This window comes from Peromyscus leucopus, chromosome 16_21, assembly GCF_004664715.2.
Source record: "Peromyscus leucopus breed LL Stock chromosome 16_21, UCI_PerLeu_2.1, whole genome shotgun sequence".
Classification (NCBI taxonomy): Eukaryota; Metazoa; Chordata; class Mammalia; order Rodentia; family Cricetidae; genus Peromyscus; species Peromyscus leucopus.
The window spans coordinates 67,286,205-67,311,848 of record NC_051084.1 but is presented as its reverse complement, the minus strand read 5'-3'; the positions used below and the strand labels follow the sequence as shown (position 1 = coordinate 67,311,848).

Here is a 25,644-nt window from a genome sequence, read left to right as displayed (position 1 = left end):
TCTAGAAAGTGCCTATCAATTAGAATTTAAATGATTTTTTTAAATCTCATAGTAGCTTAATTAGAGAACACTAATCCAGCAGGTGAATTTTGAAATACAATGTATTAGTTTCAAGTTTTTATTTGAAGATGAAAACAACTACTATTTACCTTACAAAGTTGTCCAGGTCCATTGTCCCATGAGTGCCTAAATCTTCCAGTTGCTCATGAATTTCCTCAGTCAGCTGCCCAATAAACTGATGTATGCTGAAAGTACCCATCTTGCCCTTCATCAAGACATATAGTCTTTCATGCAGTTTAAAAAAGACATTCTTTGGAATCTGTGCTAAGGACAGAGGGAACTATTTTCAAAACAACAACGAGAAGCAGCAATCCCTTTCAGCACGTAATCTATATTCCTCCGCTACAAACTGGCCAGGGGGACTACTGCCCAAGTCCCCACAGCACACAGGATCAGTAGATCAGTTCTGCAAGATGACTTAGAAAGGAATGAGAGGGCTGCTATTTCTAGTCCCATCTTCCTCCAGATCTATGGTCAAGGCATATTGAAAATGCACACTGTCCTGAAATTCTTAGCATTCTGAAAGCTATTATCTACACTTTGTATACTCACTACTCTCCCAGCTAAACCCCCATTTCTACACACACACACACCAATTTCCCTCAAGTTTCTTCAGCAGAATAACTCTGATCCCACTATAGAATACTTGTTTAAAGAAGTATTCCTCTTCCTTCTACAATACCAGCTTCAGGTTAGGTCGGGGTAGGGTCAAGAGTTTTGGGTTTTTTAGACTACTTTCCAAAAAAAATTTTTAATCTGGTTTATATAGTTTGATTAACCAAATAAAAGTATCTTTCAAAGACTTTAAAGAATCTTTTTAAAAAATAATTTATATTTTATGATTCGCCTATGTTCAGGTTGTATTTTGTATAAATTAATTTAAATTAAACTTGGATCTCCTAAGCATGGTAGTGGACTGTTTGACAGGGATAAGAGGCTGGCTGAAGAGTAAATGTCAACAGATTTTATCTGATTCATAGAAATGAACATGAAAGGTCACTGGGGAGCCTCAGGTGAACATTCTGATAATATCCATATGCCTCTAGCAGATAAGTTAGTTCTTTTACTGAAGAAATATGTTAGCATATAGAAGAAGAGCCTTCAAAATATTTATATTCATCGATCAGAAACTCCATAGCTTACGTATCAACAAACACTAGAGAGCAGTGAATTTAGCTAATATACTGTGCTCTTTCAATAGAAAAGTAGTTAAACTTTTAACCACTGAGAGGTTTTCAAAGATTTTTTTGTCTTAATACTAAGAAATGCATGACAGAGTGCATTAAAGGACTCTGAGAAGGAAAGAGGGGGGCGGGGCGGGGCAGAAGAAGGATGCCTTAGGCAAGAAGAAGCCAGGGCAGGCATTCTGGGGAAGATGCATGGTCTGGGCTCAGGACCTAGGGAGAAAGGGAGACACAGCCACACGAGAGGCACATTCTCCAGTAATAGCCAGCGGGCTAAGACAGATGGAGACTGTAAGAAATGAGAAATCAGCCAGCTGGCCTTACTGCCCCTATGGGCACTCTCAGGAGAGGCCATATTAATGGCTTGCTTATTAAGCAGGGCACTACTCTGGGCAAGCAGAGTATAATCAAGCCAAGAGCTGGAGCTGGTAGAACATTGTAATCACAGTAGAAGGCTGTAGTTAATAATACCTAGGTGCTGTAACACACTAGAGATTCCAAATAATCCCCCAAATGCATCAGTGACGGGACCTATCTCACTCACATGTCTAAGTGAAACCTAAATGTATTAGACTGCCAATAATTTCCTTTTCAATGACCCAGTCTATTACATATACTTTTTTATCTTCATTCTAACCCTACTTTAATAACAAAATAATTGCCCTTCACTATTCTTGATAGAGGACTGCGGATGCAATTTTACTCAAAATAACTCTTGGGTTTCAATGTTATACTTCAAAGGAACTGTCTAAAAATATTGTTTACCGGTGTGATAGACAGGATTTTGCACAGCTAGTTCAAAATCTACATGTTTTGATTTTAGAAACACATCGATTCCTTCTTCTTCGGTAACAAAGGTCATTCGGTTCCCCATAGCAAAGACGGTAAATATTGGTCCATACTAGAATAGAACACAAAACACAGATGTATTAGTAAACATTTCTAAGTTGTGGATTATGTATAACACAATTTTCCTCCACAATACTAATGCTGAGATTGGAGCAAGGGTTCAGTGATTAAGAGTGTATACTGTCCTGGCAGAGGACCTGAGTTCAGCTTTAAGCACCCAGACTGGGCAGTTCAACAGCTATCCATATATAACTCCAGAGGATCTGATGGCCTCTTCTGGCCTCCACAGGCACCTACACACATGTGTGCACCTGTATGCATATGTGCGCGCGCACACACACACACACACACACACACACACACACACACACAAAAGAATAAAATAAAAGAAGAATAGCAATGATGAAGTAATGGCCCAGACTTGAAAATACGGTTACATCTAGTAGTTGCTAGAAATTCTGTGGGTCACATTTAAATTATATCAATCCTAATTCATTTTGTCCTAAAATGTATATAATAAGATGCATATTCTATCTTCCTTTCTTGGTTATTAGAAAATAATAAACAATTAGAATATATGTATTACCATAGTGATCTTGAAACCTTTTATTCAAGATATCAAGAAACTTAAGCAACATATAGCTCGCTACTGCTCAAGAGTATACAAAGCTAAAAGGAACAGAAGACCTTAAGGGGCCTGTTTATGTTTAGACATCTTAGTGCTGACATGGATACCAGGCCTCTACCAAGATGGCTAATGGTAGATATAAGACGTCTATCAGTCAGCAAAAACTGACTGACACTGGGGGTTCAGAAACCCCCAAAGCAAGCAATAAAACAGTCGGTTATACAAGCACTTCTGGCAAATGTCACCTTTGTATGAGTCTGTATAAATATGGCCTTCACCAGACACTATATAGGTCTGTGTACCTACTTGCAACCTGTGTGCTGGTATGTGTGTGTGCCTGCCTGAATAGGCCATCACACATTTACATGCACTAGCATTTGCCTGGGTGTCTGGCAGCATCTGCCTGCCTTGCAGCCTGTTTGCTGGTGTATAATGCATGTCTTGTCTGTCTAGGACTCCTAACATTCACTTCATCCTCCTGCTTTCTGTGACCTTCCTCCTCTTTTTCTGGCATCAGAGCTCAGACTTCACGAACTATACATTCTTCCTGATACAGTAGTAATTTTTTTCCCTTCTCACTCACGTAATTTCTAGCATGAGGTTTGCCTTCTGGGAGTCTGCCCTAATTAGTTTTAACTGTTGACTTGACTCAGCCTAGAGTCAACTGAATAGGGAGTCTCAATGGAGGGTTAGACCATAATGGTCTGTGGCCATGTTGGGGGGAGAGGGCTGACTAATTTTTCAATCATGTAGGAAGGCCCAGACCATTATGGGTGGCACCATTCCCTGGCCAGGTGGTCCCAAGCGGTATGAGATGAACATGAGTGTGCAAGCAGTGTTCTTCCATTAGTTTCTACCTGTGAGCTCCTGCCATGACTTCTGTCATCAACTATAATTTGGAAGGGTAAGCCAAAAAATCCCATTCCTCCTCTAAACCGCTGTTGGCTGGTGTTTATCACAGCAACAGAATGGAAAACTAGAACAGAGTTTATGACCTTATTGGAACAAATAGATGCCATTTTCGGAGCATTCTAATTATGCTCTGGTATCCATTAGGAATGTTGGCAACAAACTGGACACCATGAAAATGAGCCACACATCTGCATACCATTTGGAGTCTCAAAAGAATCTCAAGACATCATTTACACTCATCTCTTCTCTAGTGCTACTCATTCTCACACGAACCATGACACTGGCATGTGGTACACTCTTGATAAGACTATTAGGTGCTACTAGGCAAACTGAAGGCTCAAGAATCACTGACCACCAAAACCAAACAAACAACAACAACCACCGAAGTACCATTTCTCACACCCATGACCCAGACACCCTCACTGCCCCCCCCCCATATTACCTACTGGCAATTGTTTGCTAGTCAATACTTCAAAGGGAGCGGCTCATTCTCATTGTTAAGGTTGTGTTTAAATGTACATTCTTAACTTTCTACTAGGAAAGTGGCCTTCCTAGTAGATTAGTTAGGGACTGGTAACATGGTTAGTTAGCGGCTTCAAGTGGAGGACAAGTTCAAACACACCGGGCCACTGAGATTACCGCTGCCCCAGGCTGGCGCTGTTGAAAAGAGCTCACTGTAGTATTCTGCGTAGTGAAAATCATTCAGCGTGGGGACACAAACTCTCCAACAGTGGGTTTTGGTTTTATTTTTCTCCTTTGTTCTCCTATTCTTAATTTAATGTCTGACTGCATACAAACCCCTGGGAGCGACTTTTCCCACTATTACCATTCTCTAGACAGACGTCTAGCTAGATTCTGGGTGTTGTTGAGGCTTCATGTCTATATGTTTCTGAGCAGAATTCCACACAACATGGAAGGACATTTGCTGAAGGACATTTGGGGTCCTATTTCAAGGGTACTGTAAAAAGAGATTACAGATAAAGCAATGGCCGGGTTACAGTGTAAACCTGAGTTTCCATTTCTGCAGGAGAAATATCTAAAAATAGAGGTGCTGAGTTACACGATTAGCTGCGTGTTCTGTTAATAAACTGCTGATGTATTTTCCACAGTAGCTGGACGAGTAGGCGTCTTCAGGCTGATTTTATCTTTACCAGTGGCTATGACTGTCACTAACCTTGTATGTTTGCCATCTGGAAACCCTCATCATGGACACGATGTTCACATCCATTTTCTAATTGGACAGTACTTTGCATTTGACTGTCCATGGTTCTTTATACACACCACACACTGGTCCTCTGTGGGGGATGGGACTTGCACATACTTTATCCTGTTCTGAAACTTTTTTCTTTGTCCTCCTTGGGGATTCTGTCACAGAGAAAAGGTCCCCAATTTTCATAAAGTAGTTTATCTTCTCTTCCTTTTACGGACTTCACTTTGAGTGCCAATCAAAAAAGTGTTTCCTAGACCCACAAGGGTGATATTCTCTTCTTTTTTAACTTTTTGTTGTTCATGTTTCTGGTTAGGACTGGGATCTACCTTGAGTTATTTTTTCGTCTAAGATGTGATTCTTAGGTTGAGGTTCCTTATTTTGTTTTGTAAATTGCTGGGTTTTTATTTCCTCCTGGCTCATGAGCATGGAACTGTTTCACCAATGTTTAAAAAGGCGTCTTTACTCCACTGAATTATTGTTGTGTCTCTGTCACAAGTCAGCTGAGCACACTTGTGTGGCTGACTCTCCAAGCTCTCTCTTCTGGTCCGTCTATCTTGGTATTTATGCCTCTGTCAGCACTGCAGTCTTAATAACTAATCAGCATGGAAATTGAGCGAAACAGTTCCTCTTGGGTATTTTTCTTCCAAACATGTTTTAGGGACTCCATTCTCTTGGCCTTTCCACCTAAGTTCTATAACAATAGTCACAGAATCTAAAATAACGCTTCTAGGGAATTTGAAAGTACTCCTCCTGGATTTCAATTTGGAGACTGACATCTATGGACTTTTCCAATCTACAACCACAACCACTGCATATCTCTCCCTTAGGATCTCTGATATTTTAATTAGCACTTTGGGGTTGTTAGCAAATAAGAATTGAACCTATTTGGTCATATTTTTAGCAAAATATTCGCTTGAGTGATTACAAGCGTTATTGTATGTTTAACCACACACGTGCAGCTCCAGCACACATGCGGCCACGCAGTCAGTAATTGTGTGCCAACCTTTCTGAACTCACGCATGAACGCCAAGTTCTGAGAAACACCCCAACCGGACTGTTTAATGTGACAAATGAGCTGTACCTTAAATCCGACCTCCTTCTGGCCTGTGATTAATGATTATTTCTAATATTCCCTCTCTGCCTTGAAGCTTATGCATTGCACCTTCAAAGTTCCTGCTTCAAAGTCATGCTTTTATGGATAAGGAAACTAAATTGCACCAGCAATACCATGCCCTGTCTCCCAACTCCGTTGCAGATCATGTCGATTTACAGCCCCAGGTCACATACAGAGCCACTACCGATGCCTTAAGTTATTCCTTTCCTAAACCCACACATGACTCTCTTCAAGTGTGTCTCGTCTCTTCTGCTTTATTATTTGTTATCATTTATTCTGCTTCATTTGCTGATTGAGAGATCACTGCCTCATTAGCTTTGCTTCACTCTGCATCACGCTAAAATTCATTTTCAGTGGGGGATGAAAACTTGAAAAACTGGGATGTGCCAGAGTAAAACCCCACCCGGCCCCCCAGAACCCTTAGCCTGCACTGCCAACCACAGCGAACTCCATTTCTGGCGACTGGTGATGGGTGAGAAAGGAACTAGTGTTACAGAGCTTGGGAATGAGAGTTGAGAATTCAGTGGAAGAGACACATAGCCGTGTCTACACATTGTGTGTATGTTTGTAGAGGTGTGTACATGTAGAAGTCAGAGGTCAACACTAACGTTTCCCACCATTGCTCCCCTCTGATTTCTTGAGCCAGGGTCTCTCCCTGAACCTGGAACTCAGGAACTGGCCGGGGTGGCTGACCAGCAAGCCCCAAGGACCCTCTTTCCTCCACCTGGGATCACAGGTGTGTGCCAGGCTCTCCAGCTTGCCCTCTGGCACTTTACTGCCTGAGCCATATTCTAAGCCTCCCACGAGAGTTAATGTTTTAAAATGTTAAACCACATTAACACATCCTCCATCCAAAGATGAAATTCAACTACAGCGAAGACGTTTGCAGCCATCACAGTTTTCTCTGTCTTCCTCACAGGCTGGAGCTGGAGGGGTGCTCACCGTGGATGTCTGGAAGTCCTTCCTTAAAGAGCCAACAAGCCATGTGTTTCCCGTACAGCTTCCAGATAAAGGCAATCTATCTATCAAAATGTTAAGACGGGCTGCAGATACTGTGAAGAAGCAGATCACATCCTCTTCCAACATTTCGTTCAAATGCGAAGACAGACGGCATCACAAGCGTGCAAAGAGGCTGTAGAAGGTTTAGTACTTCCGCAATGGAGCTTTTCTTGACTGCTCTGAGAAAGTAATGCGGACGTAGACTGAGAAAGCTGAGTGGGAGCAAGGCGTACCGTGCACACCTGAATCCCCGTCCTCAGAAAGCTGAGTACTCACACAGGAGGACTTAAGTTCAAGGCCAGCCTAAGAAAGAACTTGTATAACACAAAGAAGCAAAAGCCATTGGTTCCCTTTGGTTTTCCTTTTGTGTGTGTTGGTTAGGGAGTGGGTTAAGGAGGGAGAGAGCGTTCCTGCTTTGGGACTTTCGGCTTGCATGGTTTAAATTTCTCTAATACACTTTTTATCATCCTGACCATATGATAAGAATAATTCTTAAAATCAGCTTCCAGGATTCAAACATCAAACAATGGAGCCACAGTCTTTGAAAACGAGAGAAAGACCACACACACACCCTGTGTGGTGTTATATAATAGTTGGCTCTACAGAGCCCTCACACATACTTGATCTGAGGCAACTTTGTTAAACATTCCATAAAAATTACTAAACTCATATGACCATGGAAGGCTGTGGGAAACAAAGAAATATTATTTTAGGAAAGATTCTTTCTCATCTTTCATGCATTCAACTAGTAAAAGTTTCACATAATTATGGCACCCAGTGTGGCCCAGAATTTAATATGTTAAGCAAATCTATATGCTAAAACAAAGGTTAAAAGTATATACTACACTGGGCGCATGCCTTTAATCCCAGCACTCGGGAGACAGAGCCAGGCAGATCTCTGTGAGTTCAAGGCCAGCCTGGTCTACAGAGTGAGATTCAGGACAGGCACCAAAACTACACAGAGAAACCCTGTCTCAATAAAAATAAATAAATAAATAAATAAAAAAGTGTATACTACATCTTTTTCAAAGCAGTACAAAAACACAATACCATCATAAACAATATAATTGTGCATTCCCTGCCCCCAGGCAAATCTATTGGAGTTTATTCTGAGGAAATAGTCAAATAAGCTTTAAATATACAACTACATACACACAAATAAGAATATCCATCGAGGGCTGGAAAGATGGCTCAACCATTAAAGGCTAGGCTCACAACCAAAAATATTAGAATATCCATTGAGGTATTGGTTGAAACAATGAAAAGCAGTTGGCGACAACCTATATAACCCAACTCTCGGGATTTGAGTAAAATGTCCTATCCTTATTTGATGAAACGCAGCCATTAAAGACTGGAGATAGCTTGGTGGACAATGTGCCAGCTGTGCCAACATGAGGACCAGAGTTCGAATCCCCAGAACCCACATAAAAGCCAGCTCACACCTCTACCTCCCCAGCACCGGGGAACAGAGGCAGGCAGAGACAGAGACACGCCGAGGCTTGCTAGCCAGCCAGTCTAGCTGAAAGGCTGAGCTCCAGATTCAGTGAGAGACCCTGTGCCAACAAAATGTGGTGGAGACGTGCATTAGGAAGACACCCCCCCCCCCCCCATCAATCTTTGATCTCCATACACTCATTTGTGCATGGCCTAAAATACCTGCACATGAGCGGACACACACATCCTGCAATGCACACACACACACACACACACACACACACACACACACACACACAGACTGAGAGAACTACTTAATGATAAGGAAATATTATTCCTATATTGTGTTTACATGAGTATGCGCATGCACGTATCACAACACCTGTGTGGTCTGAGACCAACCGGAGGGACCGGAGGGAGCTGCCTCTCTCCTTCCGCCGTACGGGTTCTGGAGATCTATCTCAAGATGACAGACTAGGCAGCAGGCACCTACACCCACTGAGCCATCTTGCTGACCTTCCACCTTATTTTCTGCAACAAGTTCTCTCATTGAACCTGGAGATGGGTGGTTGGCCTAGACTGGCTGATTAGTGAGCTCCAACGATTCTCCTGTCTCTGCCTCTCACCCAATGGAATCTGAGCGCATTTGGCCACACTGGCTCTTTTTTTTTTTTAATTATTATTATAAAGATCCATTTTATCTGTATGTGTGTGTGTGTGTTTCTATATGGGTATGTGCATGTGCACCAACGCCTCTGGAGGGCAGAGGCTCCAGACCTCTGAAGCTGGAGTTGTAGGCGATTGTGATCCACCCCACCGTGGTGCTGGGAAGGGAACTTGGGTCCTCTGTAAGAGCAGGGTGTGCTCTTAACAGCTGAGTCATCTCTCCTCCACTTGTTTGCTTCCCCCGCTCACCCACTTTAAATGCAGGAGTTGGGGACTGAACTCAGGCTCTCTCGCACTTGTGTAGAAAGCACTTCATCCACAGAGCCATTTTACCAACCAAATATAGTAAGATCTTGGCAGCGAAAATATGAATGAAAATTAAAAGGCTAACAAAGTGTCTTCTTTAATACATAACATTCAAGAGCTGCTTTAGGGACAAAAACTTTTATAAACGCATCCGGGGATCTAAAAAGAAAGAAAAGTGGCAAGCCTTGAATCTGTAAAGATAACTTTGCAAAACAAGTTTTACAAAGTCGTAGTGCCATCTCTATTTGTGATACAGATTTATGACTCATTTTCACAAAATGAAGTCATGGAAACTTATCTTCCCCAAGTACTACTATACGCTTATAACACGCACTTTGAATTAATGCGAGGAAGTCACTAACACTTAAAAGACATCTCTACTTCCAACAAGCTGCGTTGTCTTTCATTTTATTTCTTGATGCCTTGCTTAGGACACAGCTGAAGATCATGAGGAGAAAAACAACAGATGTGATTAATTGCCAGAAGTATGCTTATGTCCAATGTTCTAACACTGCGCTTAATAAAAATATAATTTGAAAATAAATTATTACCTCCCTCCAGCCCCCGACCCCCAACCCCCGGCACAGCTACATACCTTGATTCTTGCTTTTTCTATAAATTCAAGAGGGGCTTTCCCAAACTCAAATCCCGCTCCGAACCAGGGAATCCAGCCCTGGATGCACGGGGGTCCGCGCAAATTCTTCAATCGAAAGTATAAGAAAAGAACACAGCTTCCCAGGACGGCGATGACTAATGATGAGAATAACTCCATGATGCCCATCTTGCAGAATCACAGACGTTTAAAAATGTCCTTCTCCCTGGGCATTTCCTCCTCCCCTGACGAGTGAGAAAAACGCACCTGGTCTTCCAAACTTTGAGCCGAAACTTGGGCAACTAATTCTCTTGCGTAACTGTAGCTCCTTTGCCCCGCCCCGATTTTTGTGTAATTTTTGCATTGTGGCTCCCTTCCACCTTCGCATTGCTTTCAAATGCTGGCCAGTAGGCAAAAAAGAAAAAACGAAAAAAAAAACAAACAAAACAACAACAACAACAAAACCTACAATGAGTTGAACTACACCGGCCTGGGCGGGAACACGCGCTATAGCCGTAGCTATGGAGTAGCTGGCAATTTGCAGAGGGCGCCTAGATGCCAACCAATCAGAGAGGGCGCGGAGCCCCCCAAGAACTACATTTCCCAGAAGCCTCTTGGGTTCCGCTTTGTTTTTCAGTACCTGAGGCCCCCGGACCGGTCCAGCTCCTAAGCGGGTGGAGGTTTTGCAGTGCCTTATTGGTGCACATGGTCCCTCCCCTACTGCTCTTGGGCTGAAAAGGGGCGGCGCCGGCAGGGTGGCAGGTGCACAGGCGACTCGGGGTGCCCAGTGGTCCTGATCTGCTGCTGAATGTCTGTCCCCGAGGAGGAGGCGACGCTGCTGCCGCTCACGCAGAGATGGCCCCGGACGAGCAAGTTCCTACTGTCCGGCTGCGCCGCAACCGTGGCCGAGCTAGGTACCAGCCGCCCCTGCCTCGGCCTCCCCAGCGAGTGGCCTCATCGCTCTGGGGGAGGGATGGGCGGGCAGCCCTGCTCCAGGCTGGAGCATCTTCAGAGGTTGCGCCCTCGCAAGGATGTGGTCAGGTGCCCAGTAGGCCAGCTTCAGGAGGAGCATGGATTGGAGGTGTCCAGGGTCCTTGTCTTCCCACCCCCAGGGATGTTATCCTATGCCTGAGTGAGTACTCTTGGGCTCTTCATGAGCCCTTATACCTCTCTAGGAAACATTTCCCCTTTCGTGAGGATGACCTTTTTGGAATCATAGTCCATTTGTTCACATATTTTTCATCCTCCCTGAGATTGTCTTTTTCATGGTTTATGCAGCCTCAGAATCTTTGAGTTTGGGGGGCGGGGTGTGCCACCTTGGGGATTTCAATTATTAACCATTCCTCCTGAACATCTGCCTAAAGTCAGATGCCCGCATCACTTCTTAAGCCTATATCTTGTTTACCTGACAGGAGGGACCCTGAGAAGTAATTTTTATAAAAATGGTAAATGCTGGGCAGGGTGGCTATTAATTGGGGCATTGCTGCAGTCAATATAGTAGTGGATCCTGGCTCTACAGTTTCAAAGACCCCTGCGTGGCCTTCTTCCAGGCCAGTGGGGGCACATGCAGAGAAAGACATTTACAACTACTGCCTGTTGCAGAGAGGCTATTTTTGTGTGTCACAAGAACATCCTAGAAAACAGATTCATGTATGTCTAAGTGAGTCAAAAAGAAACAACAACAATTGAACGGACCACCTCGAGTGGATTATGGTACCTTGGCATGAGCAGATGGTAATTTGTTGATAAGGAGGGGTACAAACTGTGGTCTCTGTGAAGCTATTCCAGATTACCCTTGCATTTTCTTGTCCATTAAAAAAAGAAAAGGGGGGGATGTCTCTAGCCCATTAGTCATTTGAAAATGTTACCCAGTCTTGTTCTAGTGGAGGTTTATTTCTTTTTATACCTAGTATAGCCAGCACACTATCTGTTGTTTGCCTTTAGACTCTTTCCTTCTGGCTCTTTGGCCGGTCTATTTGTCTCTCTCCTCTCAAAGCTAGTGGAGCGTTTTTTATCATCCACTTTCTGAAATAAAATTCACCAGCTTTTAAAGACATCTAAAATCAGGTGGCTAAGTGATTAGCTACATTAACAGTTGAATTCTTCCTTGAAGCTCATTGGCTTGTACGGGGACGCTCCTGTGACATGTGCCAGAGAGAATTATCTGAAGACTAGAGATCAGAGGCTAGGGAAACAAAGTTAGGTGATGAAGAGGAGTACACCCCAGTTCAGCATGAGAGCCTGCATATGAAAAAACCAAAATCAAAATGAAATCAAAATTCTTAGAGGATTCTACCTCTTCCTATTTTTTTAGCTTCATGTGTTGATAAAACACTTTTAAATGTATGGATATGCAAGATACATCTGTTTAGGGAAATTATTGGCTAGATACTAACTTTCTCAAAACCTACTGGGAATATGTAACCCCCCCCCTCTCTCTCTCTATCTCTCTCTCTCTCTCTCTCTGGATATATGTAACACCCCTTCTCTCTCTCTCTCTCTCTCTCTCTCTCTCTCTCTCTCTCTCTCTCTCTCTCTCTCTCTCTCTCTCTCACACACACACACACACACACACACACACACACACACCCCTTAGAAAATTCATGTATTCATGGATTCTGGGCCAGGTAGTGGTCACTGAAAAATCTTAAGTACCATAAGCAATATTTATGAGCTCTTCTCAATACCCCCCTTAGAATTATTCAGGACATTGTATGTGATGTTATAAGTCTGATCTTCCTGATGTGGGTTGGGTAGCTAAAATATGCTTTCAGATAAATAAAAAAAACTGTTCCTAATTCAACATGTAAACAAATTTTCCAATGAATAAAGTTGGGACTTACAAAGAACTCATGAATGGACCGTGTGTAAGACTTATCAGTTCAGAAAAATATAACTAAATATTTACCTCAGTTTGAAGAGTGTTGAGTTTTGCCACCCCTGTATGTGAAGACATTCTGACTTCATTGCATCTTCTGCCTCTCAAACATCAGTTCTGTGATCTGTTCTCAAGGGGAAACACCCAGGAAATTGTAGAATTCAGCTTCAAGTGTATTCTAAATTTGTATCTGGTCTCAAATGATCATGGCTGTGGTTCAAGGAGACACAACAGAATATGGCTACTATATTTTCGTTGGGAAAATCAAAGTGGGTTTGATAGTGAGCATTTTTATTGAAAAGAGATAGAGGGTTGTTCTACTTCTGTAGATTATTTTGCTTTTGCTGTTTAAAAAAAAATCTGGGGATGCTCTAGAACAGCAAGTCTTAGATTTGAGAAGGCATGAGACTCTACTTTCTAAATCATCCATCTACTAGTATAGAATGTGTGGGAGTGGGATAGGAGGGGTGTGACTTTCACAGATTCCCTGCTTGATTCTACTATATTCTCATACTTCAGAATCTCCAAGCCGTGGAAGAATATTAATCCTATGATTTGAGAGGTTTTGTTTGTCTGTCTGAATGTTTTAGGTTTTCCTTCCCTTGGTTTGTTTGTTTTTTTCTTATTTCATTAGCAACCTTTCCCCTCGATCTCACAAAAACCCGACTCCAGATGCAAGGAGAAGCTGCCCTTGCTAGGTTGGGAGACGGTGCAACGGGATCTGCCCCTTATAGGGGCATGGTGCGCACGGCCCTAGGAATTGTCCAGGAGGAAGGCTTTCTAAAGTTATGGCAAGGAGTGACGCCCGCCATTTACAGACACGTAGGTATTTATCTTGATTCTAACTGGTAAGTTTGTTATGAGTTCTGTATTCTTTGCTTTTCTCTTCAGCTGTATCCAAAATCCAGCAAGGATATTGTTTTGTTTTGTTTTCCCACTGATACAATAAGTCAGTAGAAGAAAATATCTCCAGTTGTTAAGGAGTTAGTGCCCTGAGTTTTGAGAATGGCTTATGGAAGTAAACTGTCCAGGAGATCCTTGGGTCAGGCTGGCCAGCTAGGCTAGCTGGAAGTGGTGATCAGTAAATAAAGTGGAAGGTCTAGAGGAAGACATCTGATGTCAGCCCAGACCTCTGTGCGTGCGCACACGTGAGAGCGTACCCACACATGTGAGCATATCTACACACCAACCACACCACACACACATAAACATGGAAAAAAACATAAACTACCACCATATCTATAAATCACTTTAGGATAATTAAACAAGTGTTATCACTTTAAAAAATTCATATAAAGGGAGTTATACTTGTTTCTACTTGACTATCTGAATATTTTTTCCTTGTAAGTTCTTTAATGGTATAAGACAGAGAAACATGAATAATTTATATCATTTTCCCTTACTTCAGAAAACTTAAGTACAGTAAAAACTGAAGTAGGTTTTTAAATTCAAAGTTCCAAATGAACTTCTATGTTCTTTGAAAATTGAAATGTATTTATCTTTGCCCTGTACATCAGAGACCAACTAGGCTGATCTGACAGAGCAAGGAGCCTCACCACGTCTAGTTGTGGGACTAGGGTAGACAGAGCACAGGTGAACTTGCCTTTGCCTCTGTTCCCAGGCTACTTCTGTGGGTTATTAGTGGTAAATGTCTCAGAGAAGACCTTTCTAACCCTGCTTCCAAGGCACCATTCACAGAAACGGATGTCACTGACCTTTCGGCTTGTAGACAGGAGACCATGAAGTTGGCCCAAAAGAGACGTTGAGATAGTGTGGCCTTTTGCGCCTCCACCTTCCTGCTGTTTCCTTGGCCCAGAAAGCATTAGTTTTAATCATTGCTGTTAATATTCTATTCTTCACGTGAATAGCTTAGCATAGGATTTTTTATGAGAGTCAGAATTATGCACAGAAACTTATACTATTTTGTAATTTGTATTTGTTTTTTATTAAATACCAAGTCAAACTTCCTAAACTATCAAGAAAATCTCTTGTATGAGCATGGTGTACTGATTTTAAGGATGCCATTTTCCACCTTTTAGACTATTTCTCTTTTAGACCCCATTATTCTATGCTTTGCCTCTTTCATTGTGTTGGCTACTACATTGTTCTCCACTTAAGATCTTTCTCCTGTGCTTAAAACCTGAAAGGGAAGACTGTTAATGAATCCTCCAGTGCGGTTACAAGTGTTTATTCAAAGAGAATATCCTTTGTACACCAAGCACCCTACGTGCGTGTTTGAGTTAAAATACACACACAGAGCTATTTTGTGAGGTTCCTTTTCAGTTTGTTTCTCCTCCCCTTTCTGTGGTGGTGCTCAAGATGGTCAAAATGAGAACAAGAAGGCAGACATAGCTCTTCTTCCTTAGCCTTCCTTCAAGTTCTAGAACTCAGAAACCCTTAAAACCTTGAGCGTCTATGTAGTTGTGTGTCAGTCAATAAATGAACTCAAGTTTGGTGAATTAATGTCTGCCAATAAATAAATAAATAAATAAATAAATAACCAACACCAAGAACCCACCTGGAGAAGTCCTGAGGGAAAAATAAGAAGAAATTAATTGCTCATGAACTTGATAGCTGCTGTGTTCGAACATGCCATGTGGGCCGAGGATGCTGAAAGGAAGGTCAAAGAGCCACTTTCTAAAAAACAGAGTGAGCCAAATCCTAAAAGACAAAGAGGGATAACAAGGTAGAGAAGGGAGGCTTTACTCTAGAGATCAGAGAAGGAGCAAGAATTTCTCCTTTGAAAGACTAAAAGAGGCCAGGTCACAAGTTCCTCTCATTTCATTAGATACAAGACTGAATTTGTGTTTCCATTGTCTGTTTTATGCAGTGTATTCGGGAGGTCGGATGGTCACCTATGAACATCTCCGGGAGGTTGTGTTTGGAAAAAGTGAAGATAAGCATTACCCCCTCTGGTAAGTCTAGTTTTGAAAACAATGTGCTGTGACCCCAAAAACTTTAATGCTTTTTAGTTATATTTATGTAAAATTATACATTTGTACTAAAATTGCTTTTAGTAACAGACTTAATAAATAATAGAAATCCAAATAAGTGAGACCTCTGTACATATTGTATATAGAAACAACAGAAATGCATATGTGAATTATTCATATGTATCTAATATTTTAATCTTAGCGAATGCAAAGGTTGGAATGAGGGTACATGTCCATTACTCCCACCCTTGAGAGGTAGAGGCAGGAAGATAGAGAGGTCGAGGCCAACCTCTGTTACATCCAACCCTGTCTCAAAAACTAATAATAATAATAATAATAATAATAATAATAATAATAAAGAATCCCATTGGAGCATCGTCTACCGGGGCATCCTTTTTCATTAGTTAGCTTTCTATTGTTGTGATAAAACACCATGACCAGAAGTAACTTGAGGAGAAAAGGGTTTATTTCACTTATAATTCCAGGGAACAGTTCATCACAGAGGGTGGTCAGAACAGAACCTCAAAGCGGGACCATGGAGGCAGGAACTGAAGCAGAGACCATAGAGGAGTGCTGCTTACTGGCTTGCTCCCCATGGTGTGCTCAGCGGACTTCCTTATATAACTCGGCACCAACTGCCCAGGGATGGCACTGCCCACAGCGGGATGGGCCCTCCCAGAACACCAGCTATTAATCAAGAAAATGCCCCCACAGACTTGCCTATGAGCCAGTCTGGTGGGGGACATTTTCTCAATTGAGAATCCCTCTTCTCATGACTCTAGCTTGTCCCAAGTTGATACAAGAGTAGCCAGCACATGACTTTGATTATAGCTAGTCTGTTTTAATAAATCTAAACTAACACATTAAATCATTGCATTATCATGTACTTTTGGAATTATAATCAAAAGACACCAGTCTCGCTTTCAGAAATGCTTTGGTTAAATTCAAGGCACATCTGATAAAGTCCTTTAAACCCTTTACATCTTGATGCATTTGCCCATGTGCCTTTTATTTAGATACCATTAATCCAAAAATTAATTTCCTGAATGAAAAATATATGCTCTCAGAAAATGTCACCCAAGAGTAAACAAACTAACATCTCTCTCTTGAGGAGGGCTAACCTGTGATTAATGCATGTTTTGTTTCTGTTTTTTTCAGGGTCTGGCTTTTGTATTAGTAGAAGTTTTTGTGTGGTCCAGTTTTTAAAGCCTGTGTCCAGGAAGTAAACCATGATTCCCATTTTTCTATCAGTTCTACTGAGTACAGGCTAACAGTAAGGCCTGCCGCCTTCTGCACCGGATGGCTCTTTCTTGTTTTCAGACAGCGGGCTAGCATAGCCCCCGCCCCTTAGGAAGTATGGGAAATTTCTTAAAGAAGAAATACCTGGAGTAGATTCCACAGTCATATAAAGGACAGCGGGGCTTCCTGCAGGAACTTGTTTTGTGTCGTTTGGACCCTTTTCAAAACAGAAGGAAGACGCTGTAATGAAGATACACCATTTGTCAGCTCTGCCAAAGCGTGTTTAGCAAATGGCTTTATATTCAAAGCTTCTCATTCCCTGAAGTTTAGGTTGTCACTTAATTTTTTCTATTGTCCTTTCTTTTTATTCATTTTTATATGTTTTTTTTTTCTTTCTTTTGTTTTTAGAAAAGAGCGTTAACAGTTGTGGGACTTGAACCCACACACTAGTGTTCTCCATTCCCGCAATGTAAGAGCGATGAATGCATTTCATGTACTTTGAACCAGATCCTCGTTGTCCTGGGTGTCTAGGTGCCTCTGGTCCTTCTTTTGAGTCCTTCGCTTCTTTGGCTTCCTGGACACTGTGCTTTTTGACCTTTTGAGCATCTCTTTGGCTCTCTTTTGTCTTTCCCTCTTCTGTGGGCTGCAAACTATGACTGAGCGCCAAACTGCAGTCATTCGTGTTTCATGGGAAGAGCCCATGCTGAGAGGATACGGGGTTATCCCTGATAAAAAAGTGTTGAGGAGTTTTGCTCTCTTTGCTCTGTGTACTTGGCGTGTTCAGGCATCCCTGTAGCCTTGACTACACTTCCACGCTGAGATCCAAATCAGCTCGGACAGAGTTGAAGCTCAACTTCCAGGTTGTCTCCGTGACTCAAGTTTAATACTGCATTCTTCCATTTTGTCAGTGCCAAAGACTCATTTCCACCATGCCATTGCTTATTAAGAACCACAGCAGCAGCCAATGAGGTGGCTTGGTAGGCCAAGACACTTGCTGCCAAGCCTGATAACCCGAGTTAATCTTGGGGACCTAAATACTAGAAAGAGAGAAATGACTCCCACAAATTGTCTTCTGTTACTCTCTGTCTCTCCATCTCTCTGTCTCTTTCTCTGGGTCTCTCTGTCTCTCTCTTTGTCTCTGTCTGTCTCTGTCTCTCTGACTGTCTCTCTCTGTTTCTCTGTCCCTCTGTCTCTCTCTCTCTCTGTGTCTCTCTCTCTCTCTCTCTCTCTCTCTCTCTCTCTCTCACACACACACACACACACACACACACACACACACAAACACAAACTCAAAAAGTTTTTTTAAGAACCACAGTATCTTTGCACACTCAGAATTCCTATGGCCACCTTTCAGCACAACCGTCTGTGTTCTTCTTGCTGTCGGAAAGCTCTGGGCTTTGAAATCAGAGATGGGCTTGAACCCCGTCTTTGCCCCCTTGATGAGTATCGTGGATAAACTGTCTCACCTCTTCCATCTGCAGTCCTCTCCGCTGCAGAAGTGATGCCTGCCTTTGCATGAGATAATGTACAAGTGCTGGTTGCTTTGAAATTTAAAATTTATAGCCAGGCAATGGGAGGCAGAGGCAGGCAGATCTCTGTGAGTTCGAGGCCAGCCACGTCTACAAAGTAAGTTCCAGGACAGCCAGGAGTGTTACACAGAGAAACCTTGTCTCGGAAAAAAAAAAAATGTTTTTTATTTACAACAGAAATGTAAAGAGTAGTTCGCAGGGGCTGGAGAGATGCTCAGCAGTTAAGAACACTTCCTGCTCTTCTAGAGGACCAGGGTTCAATTCTCAACACCCCTACTTGGCAGTTTATAACCCCAACTCCAAGGGATCTGAAGCCTTCTTCTAGCCTCCTCAGGCACCACACACACACACACACACACACACACACACACACACACATACACATACACACAGAGAGAGTTTAAAGAAAAATATTTTGAAATAGTTCACCGTAAATAATTCACATGTGCACCATCAAAACAAAACAACATCAACAAAAACAAACCCATAGATAGCACCCAGGAAAAACAAGGAAAGGACGTTGAGAGACCCGATTCCCAAAAGAAGTATAAGTGTTCATTATGTAAAAAAACAAGTAGCATCACTGATAACTAGGGAAACGAATTTGAACTCCCTTCACAGTGTTGGGAAAATGTAAAACAATAGAGACCTTTATAAGATGCACCGCCTATCGAGCTTCTAATGTGTGATCTGGGGGTGCAACACTAATTGTTGTACTTGAGTCCTGCTCACAGCTGGCTGAGCCTAGGGGAGCTTTGGCCTACAGTTTCTTCAGCGAGAGGAATGCCGTCGAGCCTGTCCCTTGGAAAACCGGCTCAGCCCTCACCTTTGCCTCCGAGGCCGACTGCCTCTCTGCTGTTTTCTTACCCTGCAGTCAGAGGCCAGGGGCAGAGAAATGATCAGTTCAAGCGTCCCATCCGTACTGTTGAAGTGTCCATTTTTCTCTCCTTTGGACTTAGGTGGAAGGATTTCCGGGTATTTTTCCCTTTCGCGCCTTTTGAGCCCTGGACCTGCCCACCAGCGACCAGTCAGGCTGTCCCTGCTCTCTCCTGTGTGTCTGTTCTTTATGTCCTGCATCTTTAACCTTCCACCCAGGGCCTGTGCAAGTTCAGTGTGGTTCCCTCATTCAATCTGTGGCCTGGGTGGCGACTTCAAACAGCAAACCAACTGTCTCCCTTTGCGATTAGGAAGTCGGTCATTGGAGGGATGATGGCTGGTGTCATTGGGCAGTTTCTAGCCAACCCCACGGACCTGGTGAAGGTCCAGATGCAGATGGAAGGGAAACGGAGGCTGGAAGGGAAGCCCTTGAGGTGAGTCGCTCAAGGCATGGCTGATTTCCCCTCCCGCTTTTCAGTCACCCGTGTCTTGCACATTTATCCAGTGCGGTCACTTCTGTTATCTAACGTCTACTAAAGGGATTAGCACCGGTTCTTTCCAGTTATATCTGGGAAGAGACGTGCTAGCCCAGGTCTTCCTTGTGCACAGTGATGTGTGTGTGTGTGTGTGTGTGTGTGTGTGTGTGTGTGTGTGTGTGTGTGTGTGTGCATGGGGGAGCGCCCTCTGTATCAGATGGGCTGTGTATTTATAACTCTTTGCGCCTCCTCTGACTAAAAGGCCATTAGACTGGTCCCCTGGTCCAAGTTGATGTAAAGAATGTAGACAGCCAGGCACTATCGTTTTGAGGTCTGTAATCTCAGTACATAGGAGGCTGAGGCAGAATTGCTGAGAATTGGAGGCCAACCTGGAGGACACAGTGAACTCAAGGCTAGCCTGGTCTATAGGTGATATTGTGTTTCAAAAGGAGAGAGGGAGAGAGAGAGAAAAAGAGAATGAGAATTTGATCATGTGCCCTGGTATGAGCCCTAACACTGTCACTGTGGGCTGGCATCCTAAAAATCACTTACCACACAGTCTCTGTCTTTTTGTGTTTTTTGGTTTTGCAAGACAGGATTTCTCTGTGTAGCCCTGGCTGCTCTGAAACTGGCTCTGTAGACCAGGCTGGCCTTGAACTCACCTCCCTCTGCCTGCCTCTGCTTCCCAAACCGCCCCCGCCCTGTGTCTTTATTTTTAAAGGGAATTCCTGATTAACACCACTGTCTAAAAAAATCTTGATTTTCCTCTTGGAAAGAATGCAGAAAGGTCAGTATTGCTAATTTCTTGTAGCCTGTTTCTCCTGGGAAAGGGGGGCTCTGACAGACAGCAAGACCCCTCCCAGGAAAGAGAAAAGTGGGGAGATCTGAGCTGAGTCTGATGAGCTCTGCTCTGGGGACACTGTCTGCAGCTGAGCTGGACTTGAGTGAGGAGGGCTGGTGTTTTCCTTGAGGAGTGTTCACCACTGAACACTACTCCGCTGTCATCTCTAGCCTACTCTGACTTAGCAAGGGGGTTACAGTGTCCCAGGGCCTGTCCTGTTGCTTTTCTAACAGCTTCTAATCTCTGAAAGCGTGCTACAGGCACCCAGGAGAACACATGTGCATCTGGGCTCCAGTTGTCTCTGTTCTTGGGTGGGTGGGTGGCTTTCTTTCCTTTGTCTCTAATGTTGGGAATTTTTAGTTGACTGTACTTGATATATTGCTAAAGAAAAAAGAAAAGAAAGCAAGAGAAAGAGAAAGAAAGAAAGAAAGAAAGAAAGAAAGAAAGAAAGAAAGAAAGAAAGAAAGAAAGAAAGAAAGAAAGAAAGAAAGAAAAGAAAGAGGAAGAAAAGAAAAATGTACATCAATCCTGGGAACATGGGTTCCCACGTAGACAAATCACAGGATCACAGGAAGGATGATGCGTGTCACATTGTTTCCGGGTGAGGTTCAGAGACTGCAATGCCTACATGAAAGCCACATAGCTAGCAAATGAGAAGCAGGGACTTCCGCTCCAGAGCCTTTTGGACTGCACAAGCCTGGGTGTTTCTTCTGTACAGACGCGGGCAGACTGTCTCAAGTTCAGCAGCAGTTTTCACCTGGGGACAAAAGTGAGAAAAACGGGGATGGGATAGAATTTCCACAAAGATGACATTATTTAATTTTAAGAATTTTTAGATCATCTTTTCTAGTTTTTGACCTAAAAAAAAAAAACCCATCTTGCTTATGAGATAGAAGTTTTTTAAATTTTTTTTATTAGTACTATGTCATGTGTATGGGTGTTTTGCCTGCGTGTATGTCTGTGTAACACATATGGAGGAAGCCAGAAGAGGGTACTGGATCTCCTGTCTCTGGAGTTACAGACGATTGTGTGAGCTGCCAAGTGGATGCCAGGAATTGAACCCAGGTCCTCTGGAAGAGCAGCCAGTGCTCTTAAGCGCTGAGCCATCTTTTCTAACCCAAGATGATAACAGAGTGTGAGAGAGTCAAACTTTGCAGAGTTTGGGTTTCTTTGTTTGTTTTGTCTTATGATGCTAAGGGTCAAGCCTGCGGTCTTGGGCAGACTGGGAAGTGATCTACCACTGAGCTGTACCCCCGGACCCGAGTCAGTGGCTTTTTAGCATTATTTGAATATGTGTATGTATAGATAGATATATTATGAACACACACACGCGCACACACACACACACACACACATAGCCTCTGTATCACCAGTAAAGGGAAGGCTAACGACTATTGCTTCTTCCTGTAATTAATGTAGGAATTGGCAATATAAAAATTCCAAGCAGTGGTATTTTGATCATTTTACTAGACTAAGAAGAGAAAATGATGACAGAGTTTCTAGTGTTGCCCACTAAAAATGTTTAAATCGTGTTGGGCATAGTGGCGCGTGCCTGTAGTCCAAGTTCACAGGAGGTTGAGGCAGGAGATTTAGGAGTTTGAGGCCAGCCTGTGTGAAATAACAAGACTGAAAACTAGAAAGGGAAAGAAAAAGAATGGAGACAAAAGGGAAATGTTGGGCTATGGTTCAGCAGTTAAGAACACTGGCTGCTCCTGGAGCAGGCCCGGGTTCGGTTCCCAGCACCCATATGGTGGCTCACAACCACCTGTAGCTCCAGTTCCGGGAGAATCCAGTGCTCACTTCCAGCCTTTGTAGGATCCAAGCATGTGGCACTTACAGGCATGCAGACACATAAAATAATAAATAATAAGTCATTTTTTAAAAGGGAAATGTTTGAATTAAAGGTTGGCCTTTCAACAGTAAGTTATTCAGTTTATCTAGAAATCAGAGTTTCATAATCCTTTAATTTCTAATTACTCTGAATAAATATTATTTCATTCCTAACTGTATCTATTGACTTTTGCCAACTTATGCAGATCTGGATCTGTCTGCGAGATCTGGGATTTGGAGACCTTAAAAAACGGAGCAGAGTACAGTCAAATGCTGCAGACAACCTTACTTCAGATTAGTGTACTTTTATACATGAGTGTCACAGAGAAAACAAAGGTCCAAGGAAGGTTGTTTGAGTTCAGGAAAACATGTAAGTAAATGTCAGGAAGCACATACTAAATGTTGACAGAGCAGCCCTTTCCCAGAACTTTCTCAGGACAGACAATTTAAACACAATTGCCAGGCACGTACTATAGACTATGTCTGGGAAAGCATGAAATCAAGGCAGAAGGCCAGATCCAGAATCAGGGTGCCCTGAGGACGGCACTCAGCATACCCTTTCACCAGATTGGGTTCTATAGCTGTGTTCTGACATCCAACAAGAGTAAACATGTCTCATAAACTGAATGTAAATGTTTAACACAGGAGGCATAGAATCATGTCCAAGAACAGTTCAGGGACAGAATGCACTTGAGGTTAAAGGCAAAGCCTCTGCCTTTTTCCTGGAGCCTCTCTCCCAGTTCCCCAAGGCATTGCTCACCACACATCATTCCTTTGCCTGTGTTCCAACCGTATCAGCAGAAGGTGAAAATTACACATCTGCCTTCCACACACATGAGTGCATAGACTAACATTTCTTTGTTATTCTCCTTAGATTTCGTGGAGTCCATCATGCATTTGCAAAAATCTTAGCTGAAGGAGGAATACGCGGGCTGTGGGCAGGCTGGGTACCCAATATTCAAAGAGCTGCGCTTGTGAACATGGGAGGTAACGAGCTTCCTGAATCTCTAAGCCATAATCACTGAGTTCTGAGCGCCAACATTGGGGTGTGGGAGGCATTGCTGTACTTTTCAATAACAGGAGTCAGTGTTGGTAACTGAACGTTTATCCTGGAGCAGTTTTACCTCATTCAGTGACGTACAAGAAGGACCAAACACAGTAAAAATGTTCCCATAAGCCAAAAAGACAAAGCTATCTAAGGCCTCCTGCCGCAGTTCAGACTATGCTTTGAGATGAAGCTGATGTGTATGCCTGGCAGTCACTCTGCCCAGACACCCAGGTCTCTCCCTGCAGCTCTGCCCCGATCCCTTTGGAATTGTTCTGAATAGCATGGTGTGCAGTCTGGAAATGGGAGCATTCCTCCCACAATTTATCTCTACCCCGCACTTCTCATTTTTAATTACTAATTTTTTGTTAAATACCTTAACTATAAAATGTAGATTGGTCAATTATATATCAAGAAAGCTGGAAAAGACTTTTTTTTTTTTTGGAAGGTTGAGCCCTCCTGGGTTGTGAGTTCAAGGCCAGCCTGGATCATAAAATAAAGACCTTGTATCAAAAAAAAATTTTTTTTTCAAGACAGGGTTTCTCTGTGTAGTTTTGGTGCCTGTCCTGGATCTCGCTCTGTAGACCAGGCTGGCTTCAAACTCACAGAGATCTACCTGGCTCTGCCTCCTGAGTGCTGGGATTAAAAGCGTGTGCCACCACCACCTGGCCAAAAAAATTTTTAAGACATAAACAGATACTCTTATTTAGGAAATGCTATTAAAATGGTAATATATTACTAGTGAAGCTACACTTATACTATTAGATAAAATGTAAGAGGGGAAGCATTTTAAAACTATATGTTGACAGATACCTTTATTGGGAAGTTAGATATAGCCTTCCCTAAAAAGATACTTTAAATATATATGCCTAATTTTATAACGTCAAAATCTAGAACATATAAGCGTACATGGAAATAGCATTTCATAACACCAAGAGGCTAATGGCCATTCCACCACCAGGCAGACAGGCCTGAAATCGACAGTGTCTATGCTTTCGATATACAGTGGATGTCTCTACACTGTGGGTACTGGTATGCCAGCCATGTTTGTTCACCAAAATGAACTTGAAATCTTGAGAATTAAGGTATGGGAAAGATTAGAAGCAACAGTGTACAGTAAAGAAGCAGCTTGTCTGCCTTATTAAGAATACAGAATTTGGGGTGCGGAAATGAAAGATGTGTTCCTGTCATCCTAGGTTTTGATCTCTGGGGACAATCATTTCATGTGTATATGTACAGCAGACCTTGGGATGTAGCTGTCAAAGTTACCAACTACTTCCATCTTCTGAAATCATCTTAAGCCAACCCCCCAACCACAATACCCTCTCCTTCAGTATCCTTAGTAACCATCTTAGTTAGGGTTTCTATTGCTGTGAAGAGATACCTTGACCACAGCAACTCTTTTTTTTTTTTTTCTTTCTTTCTTTTTTCTTTTTTTTTTTTTTTTGGAGATACAACAGCGAGGGATCATTTTAATGCAAAGAAACAGTGACAGGTGTGGTGACTGGCTTTTTCAAATGTTGTCACAGCAGGGGACTTGAGACCTTAGCTATTTTGAGTATAGAGTCCAGCAAATATCATGTATGTCCGCTGTCCTAGTTTGTTGTCTATTGATATAATCAACACCATGACCAAAAGCAACTGGGGGAAGAAATGGGTTATTTGGCTTACAGGTCACAATCCATCATCATGGGAAGCCAGGGCAGGAATTCAAGGCTGGAAGCTGGAGGTAGAAGTAAAGTAGAGAGCATGGAGAAGGACTGCTTATTGGCTTGCTCAGTTACCTTGTACTATGCAAGACCCACCTGCCTAGGGATGATACCACCCACAACAGTGGGCTGGGCCTTCCTGTAGCAACTAGTAATTGAGAAAATGACTCACAGACATGGCCACAGGCCAATCTGATGGAGGTAATTTTCAGCTGAGATTCCTTCTTCCCCATGACTCTAGGCTTGTGTCAAGGTGACAGCTGACTGTAACAGTCACATCCACAGCAACTCTTACAAAGGAAAACATTTCATTGGGTCTGGCTTACAGTGTCAG

General features: G+C 42.8%; 2 protein-coding genes across 4 annotated transcripts in view; one reads left to right on the top strand and one right to left on the bottom strand.

Moving 5' to 3' along the window:
* LOC114707856 (24-hydroxycholesterol 7-alpha-hydroxylase) overlaps nt 1–10,467 on the bottom strand; it is an 81,638-nt gene extending 71,171 nt beyond the window's left edge. The window contains exons 1-3 of the mRNA XM_028890717.2: nt 9,958–10,467; nt 2,010–2,145; nt 150–324 (exon numbers count right to left, since the gene is read on the bottom strand). Coding sequence (XP_028746550.1) covers nt 150–324; nt 2,010–2,145; nt 9,958–10,143 — 497 coding nt within the window. The 5' untranslated portion in view covers nt 10,144–10,467. The remainder of the gene's footprint in view (nt 1–149; nt 325–2,009; nt 2,146–9,957) is intronic.
* Nucleotides 10,468–10,570: 103 nt separating this feature from the next.
* Nucleotides 10,571–25,644, top strand: part of Slc25a27 (solute carrier family 25 member 27) — a 28,592-nt gene continuing 13,518 nt past the window's right edge. For 2 of the 3 annotated variants that reach the window (XM_028890690.2, XM_028890691.2), the window contains exons 1-5: nt 10,571–10,868; nt 13,467–13,658; nt 15,663–15,747; nt 19,721–19,843; nt 23,431–23,543. In XM_028890690.2, coding sequence (XP_028746523.1) covers nt 10,763–10,868; nt 13,467–13,658; nt 15,663–15,747; nt 19,721–19,843; nt 23,431–23,543 — 619 coding nt within the window. In that variant the 5' untranslated portion in view covers nt 10,571–10,762. Of the gene's footprint in view, nt 10,869–11,540; nt 11,615–13,466; nt 13,659–15,662; nt 15,748–19,720; nt 19,844–23,430; nt 23,544–25,644 lie in introns of all 3 variants that reach the window. The other variant, XM_028890692.2, reaches the window with a different exon arrangement.